General features: G+C 40.1%; 1 protein-coding gene across 1 annotated transcript in view; it reads left to right on the forward strand.

Moving 5' to 3' along the window:
* The first annotated feature begins 1,390 nt into the window (after positions 1 to 1,390).
* The window catches only part of LOC129351613 (multiple epidermal growth factor-like domains protein 9), a 33,429-nt gene continuing 21,187 nt past the window's right edge, over positions 1,391 to 13,632 (forward strand). Inside the window, exons 1-2 of the mRNA XM_055020555.1 lie at positions 1,391 to 2,064; positions 6,428 to 6,632. Of these exons, the coding sequence (XP_054876530.1) occupies positions 1,518 to 2,064; positions 6,428 to 6,632 (752 nt within the window). The 5' untranslated portion in view covers positions 1,391 to 1,517. The remainder of the gene's footprint in view (positions 2,065 to 6,427; positions 6,633 to 13,632) is intronic.

A 13,632-nucleotide genomic window follows, 5' to 3' on the forward strand; every position in this document is an offset into this window, starting at 1 on the left:
TATTAGATTTACAATTTATCTTTGACACACCAGGTCATGAGAACCTTATGTGTAGGTTTGACAAGTGGGTGGGTATCACAGCTTTGGCCCTTCAATAATTTAAGTCCTACCTCTTCAATAGAAGATTTCTGATCTATCTATCTATCTATCTATCTATCTATCTATCTATCTATCTATCTATCTATCTATCTATCTATCTATCTATCTATCTATCTATCTATCTATCTATCTATCTATCTATCTATCTATCTATCTATCTATCTATCTATCTATCTATCTATCTATCTATCTATCTATCTATCTATCTATCTATCTATCTATCTATCTATCTATCTATCTATCTATCTATCTATCTATCTATCTATCTATCTATCTATCTATCTATCTATCTATGTAGTAATACATATTTTGACCACTAGGAGGCAATGTGATCCGACTATGAAAACAGAAGCCATATAAACAGTGTCAAATTCTCTGTCAGAAACAAGACTTAATTTTAACTTTCTTAAGCATTATATATATATATATATATATATATATATATATATATATATATATATATATATATATATTATATATATATATATATATATATATATATAGATAGATAGATAGATAGATAGATAGATAGATAGATAGATAGATAGATAGATAGATAGATAGATAGATAGATAGATAGATAGATAGATAGATAGATAGATAGATATATAGATATAGATATAGATAGATATAGATAGATTGATAGATAGATATATCTATATCTATATAGATATATAGATATATATATCTATATCTATATATATATTAATTGTACTGTCTTTTGTCGGAGGGTGTGTGTAAGGTGTTAGGGGGAAAACATCTCAGACACCTTTGTAGTATTTAATTTAAGCAAACCGTTAAGAGGAAGTCTCTAGTTATTTCATAATCCAACTGATTTTAAAATAAATTAAATACAAAACGACTACAAACAGGATATCAACTGCCAAATATGACTATTGGAAAAAGTATTTATAAAACAAGCCAGAACATGTCATCCCCTGTTATAGTCTGTTGGAAGTATATACTCCAACAACGTTGTGACATAACAAATAAACCTCCGGGGTAAACACGCTTTATAATCTGTTCCGGGTATAGACAACGTACAATAAATAGCGGGCCTATAAACTATAAAATACAGAAAAATAAACTGATAAATTTATGAATGAGGATATTTAAATGAAGATGTTGGGCAGTGTAGTAGGGTCGTTTGATAATCCTCTTCACGTTAAAACCATGTTAAGAGGTTGTCCAATCAGGAACTAAAACAACTCTAAGAGACAGCCCTCCAGAGCTCCTATTGGCTGCTGAGCCCGTCAGTCCCTGTCAGCAGCTCGATTGCAGTGAGGTTGAAGTATTGTAGGTAACAAACAGCAGCGTTACACCGCCGGGGGACATCAATGGTGGAGTACGCGTTTATTCAGGGCCGGGTCTGAGGGAGACCGTTACCGGGGCTTATACATGGAGAGCTGAGAGCGAGTATGAGCTTAACGTCCTCAATGATGTACATATCCCCAGCCCTGCTACTCATTCTCTACGGATATATTGGCTTTTCGGAATCTGCCCCTCGCATCAGTCTCAGCGATGCGTCGCCTATCTCCAGCAGGAAGCCCGGCTCAGGCGGCTGGGACGCCTTTCGCACCGGCGAGCCTCGCGCTGCTTCACCCGGGACCAGAACCCTGTCCGCTCCTCCGGCTGGAATCACTTCCCACCCGACAAGCCCCGGCAGCCCTGGCTCTGAAAAGGCGACCACCTTCCAGCCTCCAACAACGGACCCGGCAACCACCACCAGTCACACCGCTAACACCCCAGACGCTGGAATAATCTCCCCCATCAAGGAGCAAATAACAGCGTCGAGTTCCCGGCTGACCTGGACGCGCAAACGCTCCACCGACGCTCAGAAATATCTTTTTAGCCCGGAGAAGATGCTGCAAACCATGGTGTCCATGGTTTCCCAGCACACCACCAACGATGCCTGGGCTGCAGATAACGCTGATGCGTCTGTTACCTCAGTAGAGAACAGTCAAGGTGAGCGATCTGGGATGAGTTGCTGTTTTTTGTTTGTTTTTTACCTTCAGTTGGATTTGTGTTGCACACAGTAACAAACACGGCGCCAGTGTGTTCACTGACTCAGGCTGCTGGAGGCTCGCGCTGTCATTTTGACGCAGACAGCGACCATAAAAAGATGGCAACAATAGGCAGAGCACCAGTTTCTACGCTGCACCCGTTCACATCACAAAAGCCCGCTAAATGACACATATTCCATATTTACAGGGTGCATAATGCAGGTGCTTCTGCGTGGCCTTTGATGTAATTTGCAGGCCTTTATTAGAAGATGAGCCACACACTCCAGTGGGCTGCAGGAGGGGGAACCGTGAGGGGGTGGATGCTGCTGCTCGGTAAAACCTCTCTGTCCCTTCAGAAAGCAAATGCGTCTGGAGAGAAAGCAGGAAGGCAGCAGCGATCAGCTGCTTCACCCTCTCTGGATTGTTGTTTTGATGGCATGTTAAGCATCAGAACAAGGCCACCCAACCAAAATGGCCAGGCAGGCTGAAGCCATGAATGAGCAATGACAGTGGGACCACTCCCCTCTCACACCCCGCACACATCCCACCCTCCATGTGAATGTGTTGTTCTGTCAGCAGCAGACAGACGCTGAACGCTTTTGAACCAGAATGACTCTTTGCGAAAATCCCACCTATCTTTTGTCTTTTTTATTATATGGCTAAGATCTCTCCAATTTACAAGAGGGTTTCAGCATACAGAAGTGGGTTTTTTTCTGTTCTTGCTGGTCTAAATCTCATCATTTTAATCCTGAGATTTCTTCTTGCTAAGTAGTTACCTCTGCCCTGAACAACAGGCCTTTTCGCCACATTTAGCCATATTGTGTTTCTGTAATGGTGTTAGTGTTTTAATAGCAGTTTGTTTTCTTCCAGTGTGCTTTTGTGAGCAATTCTCTTTTCTGATCGACTGCTTGGATGGAGATCTTAGCTAATGCGTGAATACCAATACTGGGGGTCAGTTTGCCCAGTCATACCCCCATTTTGAGCCCACACGTTGCCATTTTATCCCGATCTACTTCCATATCACTCCTAACAGTCTCTAGTTTAAACCCAGATAGGTGTCCATTATGTTTCAGTTTATTTCTCTCATAAAATTGAAATAATTAATTGGGCTATAATGGTGATGAATATGAAACCATCTTCTACTAAATTAGTAATCAATTCATTGCTAACTGGGGTATAGAGACTCAAAAAAGACCATTTGCTGAAAGGCAACATACTCAGACAAGTAATTAATACAAAAATGTATAAAACATATTTATACATGTTGCATTCAAGTTTGTAAAGGTGTTTTATCCAGAACTCAAGTGGGATAGTAAAGCAATGCTGCATTACTGCCTTTTAGGCAATAACATATTGATTTTCTTATTTAAAAAAGGAATTGATTGTTTATTTGCATTTTTCAATCTATTTCTAGAATTGTATAATAAGTATTAAGTGGTCAAACAAGAAAGTGTGTAATGTGGCAATTTTAATAATCAACAACTAAAATATCTGTTAGTTGCAGCCCTAGTCAATAAGTACTTTGACGAACCGTAGAAATAAATGTTCGTAAAAGTGCTCAAATTTTGTGCATTTTAATTTAGGTGTACATTTTTGTGAGGCTCTTATATTACATCATGTTTCCATTGTTTGTGGTCCCGAGCCCAGTTGGAGCCTGTTGACTGTCAGCAGATCTGAAAGGTTTACCCAGGATCAAAAACCACAATAACTAGATAAAATCCTGCTATATTTTCATTGCGGTTATAAAATCAGCTCTCTTTACTTATTAAACAGCGAGATAATAACTATACAAAGGTAAAGTAACTTATAGGTATTGTAACTTAAAGTTTTTTAGTAGCAAAACATGGTGAACTGCTGGTGGACTGCCCTAGTGTTTAGCAGGTTTTCTGGGGGAAACCTTGCACTAGTGCAATGAAATGAAAAATAAATGACCCCAGTCTTGCATATCGGTTTAGTAGGACACTCAAAGACTCTTTACAATGAAATCAGTCATTCTCATTCACACTGTGATCAAGTGTGCATCTAGTGCTTGTCACAACCAGTGACAAGCATTTTGTGACAACAAAAGCTCCACTCTCACTGTACTGTCCCATCATCCTACGGACCTACACTTGAAGGGGGCCCGGGTTCATAAGGGTCGCTTGGAATGGCCGCTTTTACAATGGAGACAGACAAAATAGTTTATTAAACCACACCAAACCATGACATACCTTTCAGTGGAGACAAGGCTCTACATAATGTCAGAATTATTATTTCTACTTTACCTACAAATTTGATTTGCTATATATGAAATATAGAAAATGCTCGCAGTAGTAGCTGAAGGTTTTGTGGGGAGTTGTTAGTGTTGCTGTGTTACAGTCAGCTTACAGGACAGGAAGGAGGTGAACTCTGCCTCACTGCAACGTACGCATCCAGTCTGGTTTGCATCAAACCTGTTGTGTAACTTTGGAGAAGCACCTCTGGATTCCCATTATCCACCTGGAGGAGCTGGAGATCGAGCTGGAACTGTAGTGGCTGTGTGGAATGAGACACATTCTTTGCATGTTACGCTTCTTCAGGGGTGATCACAGGCGACAGACCGCTAGACTGTATTCTACAGACCAGCACAACTGCCTTTGTTACATAAACGCTCAAGCTGCAGTGGAACCAGAGTATTATCCAGAATGGGATGCCTGAGCAACATTCCAATAAAAATTCAGATTTTTTTTTCCTCCTGAACTGTCTGATTTCTTTGTCTTCTCAGCGCAGAATGAAGACAAACAGCGGCGCCTTCACTTGCCACACCTAACTTGACATCAGATAAATAATAGATTACCTCTTTGTAGTCTATATGGTTATCATCCACGTGCCTGACATCATATGCTCAGGTTCGATCAACTCTGTTTGGTCTAACATGTATCTCTACATGGGACGAGAGATTATTCTGTAGTTCAGAAAAGGTGCAAAAGCAAGTTTTACTTTTTGATTTTGCAGATGAAAAATAATGAGTTGTTGCTCCTTCCTCAGTTATACTGCATTTTGCTCTCTCACTGGGGATGCCTACAGCTCCATAACATCTCCGTCATGTTCATGTTTAGTCCATTGCTGCGTGCAATTTCCCTGCAGATATTCCCCAAAACATTGTTCCATTGTCACTAAAGGTGGAAATATTAAGCAGCTCAAAAGGAATGTAAGCCTGGTAGCTAACACTACCATTGGACTGTACAGGTTTATGAAGCATGCTGGATTAACTGCTTCCCTGTTCACTGTTTACACCAGCCTCACAAAAAAGATTATACCAAGAGGGCGGGGCACCGGCTTGAGGTATTATAGCAAGGCTCAACAGTTTAAAATATTGAAGAAAAATAATTTCAGCTTGTGTCTTTTGACCTCACAAATAATTAGATTCTGCTTTTGACCATTCCTTTCCTTTTGCAGTCTGATCTGAATGAAACAGCAAACTCTCCCCTCTCATGGGATGTTTTTCCGTGTCGATGTTCTGCAGAGGCCTGGTAAAGAGCATTTGATCCGGTTCAAAGTAGGGACGTCTGCCCTGTTTGCACTAAGATGAACATTCTAACCAACCCATTCACTTGTACAGTGGACAGGCTTAGTAGCTAAAAGTGCTCATAAAGTGACTTGAAATCTAAAATTCCATGACGTCAGGATATCACAAGAGATGTGATAATACTTAATAATCTGAGCCAGGGGGAACATGTTTATTGAATACAATTAGACGGAGAATGGAGCTGTGATGAAATATGTGCAAATACATATCATGTATATTCGCACAGATTTATTATTACCAAATAAAACAAAATAGCTCACTCTGCAGAGTTGAATATGACAGTTGTTAGACCCGGGCAGACGATGACTGACCCAGGGGAAAACCAAACATGCAAATGGCCCATAATCAGACTGATGTTCATAAAAAAAAAGACCTTATTTATATGCTGATGATAGCAAGCTGAATAAAGTAAAGCTGTCCATGTTAATTGCTGCATTGTATTCTTTAGTGAATGACTCTTTTGAACATCTGTGACAAAAACTGTTTCAAAAATGCCTTGTTGTTGTGGACTACTGTGTGGCGTTTCACTTCTTTAAAAAATGTTTGGGTTGCATTGTTTCAGATCTTCTCCATACTGGTGCTGTAAACACTGTTTTATTAAAAACAGCCTCCATAGGCCATGTTTTGGTGTTTGAACTGATTTCTGTTTATATACCTGCAGCTCATGGTGCAGCACTCTACAATACACCGATTTCTGCCTCTTGTCTTACATCAGATGATATTTACATACTTTGTCCTTCTTCTTTCATTGCTGATCTCTACTCACCTCGCCAACCAGAGGGGGTGTGTAACTGCAGCAGCGGCACTGAAGGAATTTCGGATCCAGACATATGCAACCAGAGCACGGGTCAGTGTTCCTGCCTGCTGGGCTACACGGGCCTGCAGTGTGAGGAGTGTGAGGAGGAGTACTTCACCAACGGCACCAGCGGCTGTCTGCCCTGCTCCTGCGACTCTTTCGGGGCCGTAAGCCCGGACTGTGACAGGTCAGGATGCTTTTTTCCTTTAACCCGAAGGCGTACTTTAACTTTAGCAACATTTGTTTTTTGCCAAGACCTCAGCAGTGTTTGTGCTACAGTTAACCACAATCTAATGACAGACTGAACTAGATATGAAGCTCCTAAAATATTAGCCATATTTGTATCATTTTTTGTAAATGTGAGACATACACACACAAAAAAACTAAATTGAACATTTATTTATTTTCAATGTGTCTATTTTGACTCTTCCTGTCGGTGAACTATTGCTGTCCATCCCAGAGCCTGCATGTAGGACGTTGGGTTGGAGTATGTAAACTTGTGAGCCCATAGCAGACCTGAACACAGCACCTGAAAATTAACATGTGCACCAGGGTGTTTTGTTCTCATCAGCGCTTATTGAGCTGTAACCCATAAACCCCCCCACCCCTCAAACGTTACACATACACACACACACACACGGACACACACACACACACACACACACACACACACACACACACACACACACACACACACACACACACACACACACACACACACACACACATGCACACACACCACCCCCAGAGCCATTTGATGGGCAACTGAATGCTAATATGACTGTTTACTATTCAACCCCAAAGGTTTATGTTCTGCAGGTGGCTGGAGTGGGGTTTCAGGAGCACTCTAACAAAGGTTCTTATAAAAAGGCAACAACCTTGACCTTGATTTTTATTTTATTGTGACTGAAAATCGTCGTCAGTTTTATGTTGCAGTCTCTGTTGCCATTTCTTAGGTTAGCAGCTGCTATCCTTGAATCTAAGCATCCAGTAAAAATCACTTGGCTTTATCTCTTTGTTTTCAAGGCTAAAAGGAGTAAATAGTCTCACCTGCAGTAAATAACTTTCTTTTGGCCTGTATTTTGAGGAACTACACATTAGCTTTCCAGCTAACAGTTGGTGAACTCTCCAGAGTGGATGCACATAATGTAAGTTGAAACGTTGAGTATTATGTTACCAACGTAACTATCTCAGATTTGGGCATTGAAGGGCCCACAGGCCACATCCAGCACTTCAGATGTCCTCAACCTGCCTGCATTAAATTTTGAAATCAGTTAATTCATTGTGCAAATTAAATACTGCGGTTATTTGGAAAACCTGCTTTCAGTAGGAGGGCAACAGCTGTATGCAGGCTCTGCACTAGCAAACAGGTGGAGGGTTATCCTATGAAGCTTTGTTCACCCAGCAGGTTTTTATGCTCTTTTTTTTTTTTTTTTTTGCTGAAATTCAGTTAACATTTTTTTGTGTGTAATTGTACAAATGACAGTGATGAGACTTCTGTGTAGATGGTTTATGTTCCCAAAGTGACCCACATGCACAGAAGAACAACATTAGACGTCACACAGCAGCGCTCTGCTGATGGAAATAACAATGGAAACTGCCGTCTATGGACCAGCTTTAAAGTTATTGAGCAAAGGAAGCCAACGGTCTCGTCGCAAGATTGTAACATCATGAACGAAGCTAAGAAAAAGAAAGCCCAGCTTAAGAAATGACATTTTGTGGAGCACTAACTGCAGCTTCTATGGAGAAGTTTGTTTGGATATGTCGTCAGAGCCAGGTCTGGTGGGATTGTGATGTGATGTGCTTCACTGTTCTTTCTTAATTTTAAAATGATTCTTTTCAGCCATTGTTTACCTCGTCAGTTACTGCGTCTGGCTTCTTCTGGTTCAGAATTATGACGCTTGTTTCAAATCAATGAAGTAATTCAAACTGCAGACATTGTGACGTAGAAGTCCATGCTCATTTGTTGACAATTTTTGCTAAAGAAAATGATTTGCAGTATGTTAAGTAAAGTTGTCATATTTTATTATTCAGTCATGGTTTAATATAGTGCATGGTGATGATACAGTGAATCTAAAGCACACAACTCTCAGTATTCTCCTATGCTTCCATTGTTACTGTGTCTGAACCAAGCTCCCTGAGCTTTAGGGTCTTCATCAAATGTGGCCACAGTGAAAATACATCAAAGCAACAATATACAGTCATATTCAATAGGTCAGAATATTCTTAGATTTTTTTTTGAAAGAGCCCTATCTTAAAAACATAAACTCTTCCTTTACTGTGACACAGCTGAATGCAGGAAACTTGTCAATATGTGAATAATGTCAAACCTTTTGGCCTCTTGGTATGTTTTGGTTTCAACCTGCAGTTGTGTTTGTTTGAGATGCTCATATAATTACATAATTGCATATTATGACCATATTAATGTTATTCTCAAAGAACTTTAAAGTGTCTGTGCTTGCAAAAAATCATATAGTCTTAATCTAATAAAATAAAAGCATGTCAGGATGCATGCATCACAACCACAACCATATCATAATAGTGCAGTGATCATCAACTTCTTGCGCTTCATGCGAGGCATGTTGCATAACAAAACGACATTGTGTGCTGACTTCAGAGGACAGTTAATACAAGTGGCAGTAGCAATAATAAAATCTTTACTACTAACAGTAAAAGCTCCAACAACAATATTTCACAGAACATGGTTTGAGCAGGAAGCAGAACTTTGAAACGCATCACGAACGAGACGGTGGAAGTGACATCATCTAATAATTGCTATTGGAAGTTCTTCAATTTCTAATGGTTCTGTTTGATTATTTGACTTCAAGTCCACATTCTCAAACGTCTTAAAATCCACAGTCAGTAACGAGTTTATGTACTGGGCGGCTTTATGTTCGATAACATAAAGCATGTTATGGAAGTGTGCATGTGTGTTCAGGGCTCTGACAGCCTGAGGAAAGAAGCAGTTGCAGAACTTTAAATGGGTTTAGACAAGTCATATGGTGTGGTTTATGTTTGATTAGTTATTGACTTGCAGACATGTTGTAAAAACTCTGACAACACACTTTGAGATCTGACAACTCAGAGGTAGTTTCAACCTACCTGCTCCACAATACACCACAACGTCGAACCAGACTGATGACCTCCAGCATGGATGCCGGGTCACGGTGTTCCACAACTCAGTTCTCCTCCAGATGCTGTGTACATCAGAACCCGGCCTGATCCTGGTTCTGAGCACTAATCCGACCCCTCATTCAGGAGGAATAATGGCTCACCCTGCTTACTGTCTGAAATCAGAGCCGGTTCACAGACTGCACATTTTACATACAGCTTCCCCACAAGTCACAAGAACTGAAAGCTGTGTGTGTGTGTGTGTGCGTGTGCGTGTGTGGGTGTGGGTGTGTGCGTGCATGAGTGTGTGTATGTGTGTGTAGGCATGTCTGTGTGTGTTGGGAGTGGGTTGGGGGGGAGGTTAGAAAAGTAGTTAAAATAGTCTCTATACCTCCTGCCTGTTTCTAGGAAAATAAATGCTGCTGCTGCTTCTGCCCCTGCTGCTGCTGCCCCTGCTGCCCTCCAGCAGGCTGAGTCAGTGTCCACTGTAGTGTGGAGGATTTGTGCTGTCATTCTCATAGAAGCACGTCACTGCATACACATCCATAAGTACATAAATCTAAGAGGTGTAATGAATCCTGTCTGGAAAATCAGCAGATATTTGACATCTGGGTGAAGCTGCATAGGTTTGCTAAGTTCATATATCAGAGGGTTCTTGTGGTTCTGGAGGTTCTTGTTGTGGTTCTTGTGGTCTCAGTCTGATGTTCTGGAGGTTCTTGTGGTCTCACTCTGATGTTCTGGGCCTGGACTCAGATAAACCCTGCTACCCTGCTTTACCCCATCCAAGAGCTTACCACTGTAAACTCCACAGATTAGCCAGCTTCCCCCCAGACCTCCACCCTCCACCCTGCTTCTTTACAAATCTTTCCCATTAAGTAATGAGCTGTGATGGGACCAGTCTGCGCCTTAATCTTGCGTATCTATTATGAATGAACTATCTGGAATTTTCACATACAGTGTCTTTGTGATGATATATAGACACACCTGCTAGTAATGACTCCAGAGTCAGCAGCGCTACACAGAAAGAGGAAGGAATATATGAATGAAAAGTTATTCAATACATCAAAATCTGAATGTCCTTCTATGTACCAGCTATTATAAAATAAAAATATATGACAGCACCAGATTGGCACAGCTCACCTAAGTCTTTGGATCAACATGGCAGCAATTGGTGAAGTTACACAAAGCCCAAAGCCGCTCAGCAAAGATCAGATTGACGGGGGTCAGATTAAATATGTTGTATCTCACAGGGAGGCAGAGGGTTAGCATGAAAAAGGGCTGCAGCTCGTAATTAGTTATTCTATTGATTAATCAATGAAATAAAAAGTTGGCACAGTCTGAACATAAACATCTTATTGCCTGAAATACAATAACATAGAATCCTGTTCATAACTGGATACCAAAAGGTGTTTACTAGAAGTTTTGTTCACTGAAGTTTAACCTATGAACTATGCTACTTGAGCAGCTCTGAGCTGAACATATTTACAGGCATAAAGGGTTTTTTTTTTATCCAAAATCCAAAATGTACCTATTTTTGTACAGTTTTGGGTTAATTACTTCTCTGAATATGTTGTTCTTCCAGCATATGGCCATTTTTTGAGTCTGTATTATAGTGATTAATCAATTACTAAATTAGTAGATTATTTAAATAATTGAGTCATCACAATTAATCTGATTAATGTGAAGCAGGGTAGCATCTCTTTAAATGCTGGCCATGTGAGAAAGTTTTTTTTTTTTTTTTTACAACAAAAAGGTTTTTATTTAAAACAAAGATGAGTTTTGTGTGAAAACTCTGAAATATCCATTTTTAATGTTTTGTCTTTCTCAGGTGTTTAAGTGCCACATTCAGGCCACATTCAGGCCTGCTCACTTCAGTCTGGATAATGACAATAATACTAACTACACTACGTTCATGAAGAATGGTTTTAAAATAACACATGTATTGTTTTGTAACCACTCGGTTTTCATGTTTGCAGTGTCTCAAACTTAATATCTTGTCTACTAAGCCAACTCAAAAACAATACCCACAGTTATATGATATTGTAAATCCATTGAATAAGAATGGCCCTCTGCTTTAAAGAATAGAGGAAAATACATGCCCATGCAGGACTCGGTTAATCAAAATTTAGAAAAATCAGCAAAACTTCAGCAATCATGGGACCAAAATGTCACATGGTGACCGTTGGAGAAACTGGATTGATCAGAAGAAGACCAGATGCAAAGTGAGATCAACAAGCTTGAAGTCTAAACTATTTTGTTGTGTTTCTCTTTAAAGAAGCAAACAACCTTTATGTGAGGCAGCATTATGTAACAAGCTTGATTGTAATGCCAGAGTTCACAGAGCTTCTTCTGTAAAACTCAGGAAGGGAAACTCCTGGTTTCTGCCACCAATACCTTCTTGTTACATACATTGTAGATAACATCCCGATAACATTATAACAAGCTGGTAAAAGAAACAACTGAATGTTAGTCTTCAGCTGCATGAAATCAGTAAACACACGTTAGTCTGTACAGAAAAAGTGCTGAGTCCTCTTTAAGGCTCAGGGTTGTAGATTAACTCACCTTCCGTCAGCGTGATACTCATACTGCTGTGACCTTTGCTCAGCTGCTTGTGTGGTGTGAACTACAGCAATGAAGAAAATGTTGTGTTATTTATGCTTGAATGTTAGAACCACCTTTACCCAACTGAATCCCATCACAGTTTGGTGGCTAATTTTGATGAGTAAGGTTTTGATCTGCATAGTCTGATTTCCATTGCCTCTGATTTCTCTCCGAGAAAAAAACAATTCCGAATACTTTTTTCCATTCTTCATGGCATGAGGAGTCATTAGGTGTAGAAGGCATAATTGTAAAACTAAGTTTTAGCAAGAAACCCCTTTAAACCTAGTTTCAGTGGTCAATAGCATCTTTTTTTTGTGCTGGGCTCTTTCTGAAACTAGACTGTGAAATTTGTATCTATGTGTAGATCTTTCATACCTTACCATATAAGATATACACATACCTTTCATGTGTATATCTTACACATACAATACCATACTGCATGGTATGGTATTCTTTGTATACCTTAACATATCTCTGTATTATACCTTAGTTTGAAACTCCTTTCTGATGCTAAAATAATAAAATAAAATAATCAACTTTGAGTTTTCTTCAATCAGTCAGTACCAGGTTCACATGGAAGAGCATCATTGTCTTCATGACCTTTATTGAGGTGTGTTAATGGATAGGAAAAGGTTAAGAGTCTTTGAGTTTCAGACCAGCCACAACATAGGGCCACTTACACAGGCCCCTTCTTTTGATGTAGACCCTGGGACAGACCCAAGACCTTCGAGGATGGATGGATAGATGGATGAATGAATGAATGAATGAATAAATGAATGAGTGAATGAGTGAATGAATGAACGAATGCTTTAACAGAATTGACATGTATAGCACTTGTGAGCTCACAGTGATGTCTTGACTAATGAACAGTTTAATCCGCTCAGTACTGAGTTCTGTGAAGAGTTACTTAAACTCTTCACAACCAGCCAATAATGGAATAGAACTCTGTGTTGTCTACTAGCAGCTTTTCCATGTGTTGGATAATATGATCCAATGTCTTATTAAACTTCTGTTTTAAAGCAAAGGATTGTAAAAGCTTCTGACATCCTGTCCAGTTTCCCCTGGAACGAAAGATGTTAAACGTTTGCCTTATTTTAAAGTATAAGGCAGAAATAGAAGACCACCAGGTGTGTGGATTCTGTCAGTCAGGATTGGTGCACTGCACTGGCTGCACTGGAACTAGTATTTGTTTGTTGCTGCCAGATCCTTCCAGACATGTCCATCTAACCCTGGAATTCTGGGCTGAACTGCCCTGGAACCCAAACATTCCTTCAGGGTTAGCAGCTCTGGAGACGCCTGAGCTCCAGAGCTGCTATTATTATGCTATTATGATGCTGTTCAGTTTTCCCAGCAGGCCCTGAGAGATGTTCCCCTCTCCCTCACATTCTGCAGAGGGGCTGCCGATCATGGGATGTACAGTGGTTAGATGTTTCTGTCGATGTGTGTCTGCTATAGTGTTGTTTGAGCTGTTTATT

This window comes from Poeciliopsis prolifica, unplaced genomic scaffold (genome assembly GCF_027474105.1).
Source record: "Poeciliopsis prolifica strain line A6 unplaced genomic scaffold, Auburn_PproV2 SCAFFOLD068, whole genome shotgun sequence".
Lineage (NCBI taxonomy): Eukaryota > Metazoa > Chordata > Actinopteri > Cyprinodontiformes > Poeciliidae > Poeciliopsis > Poeciliopsis prolifica.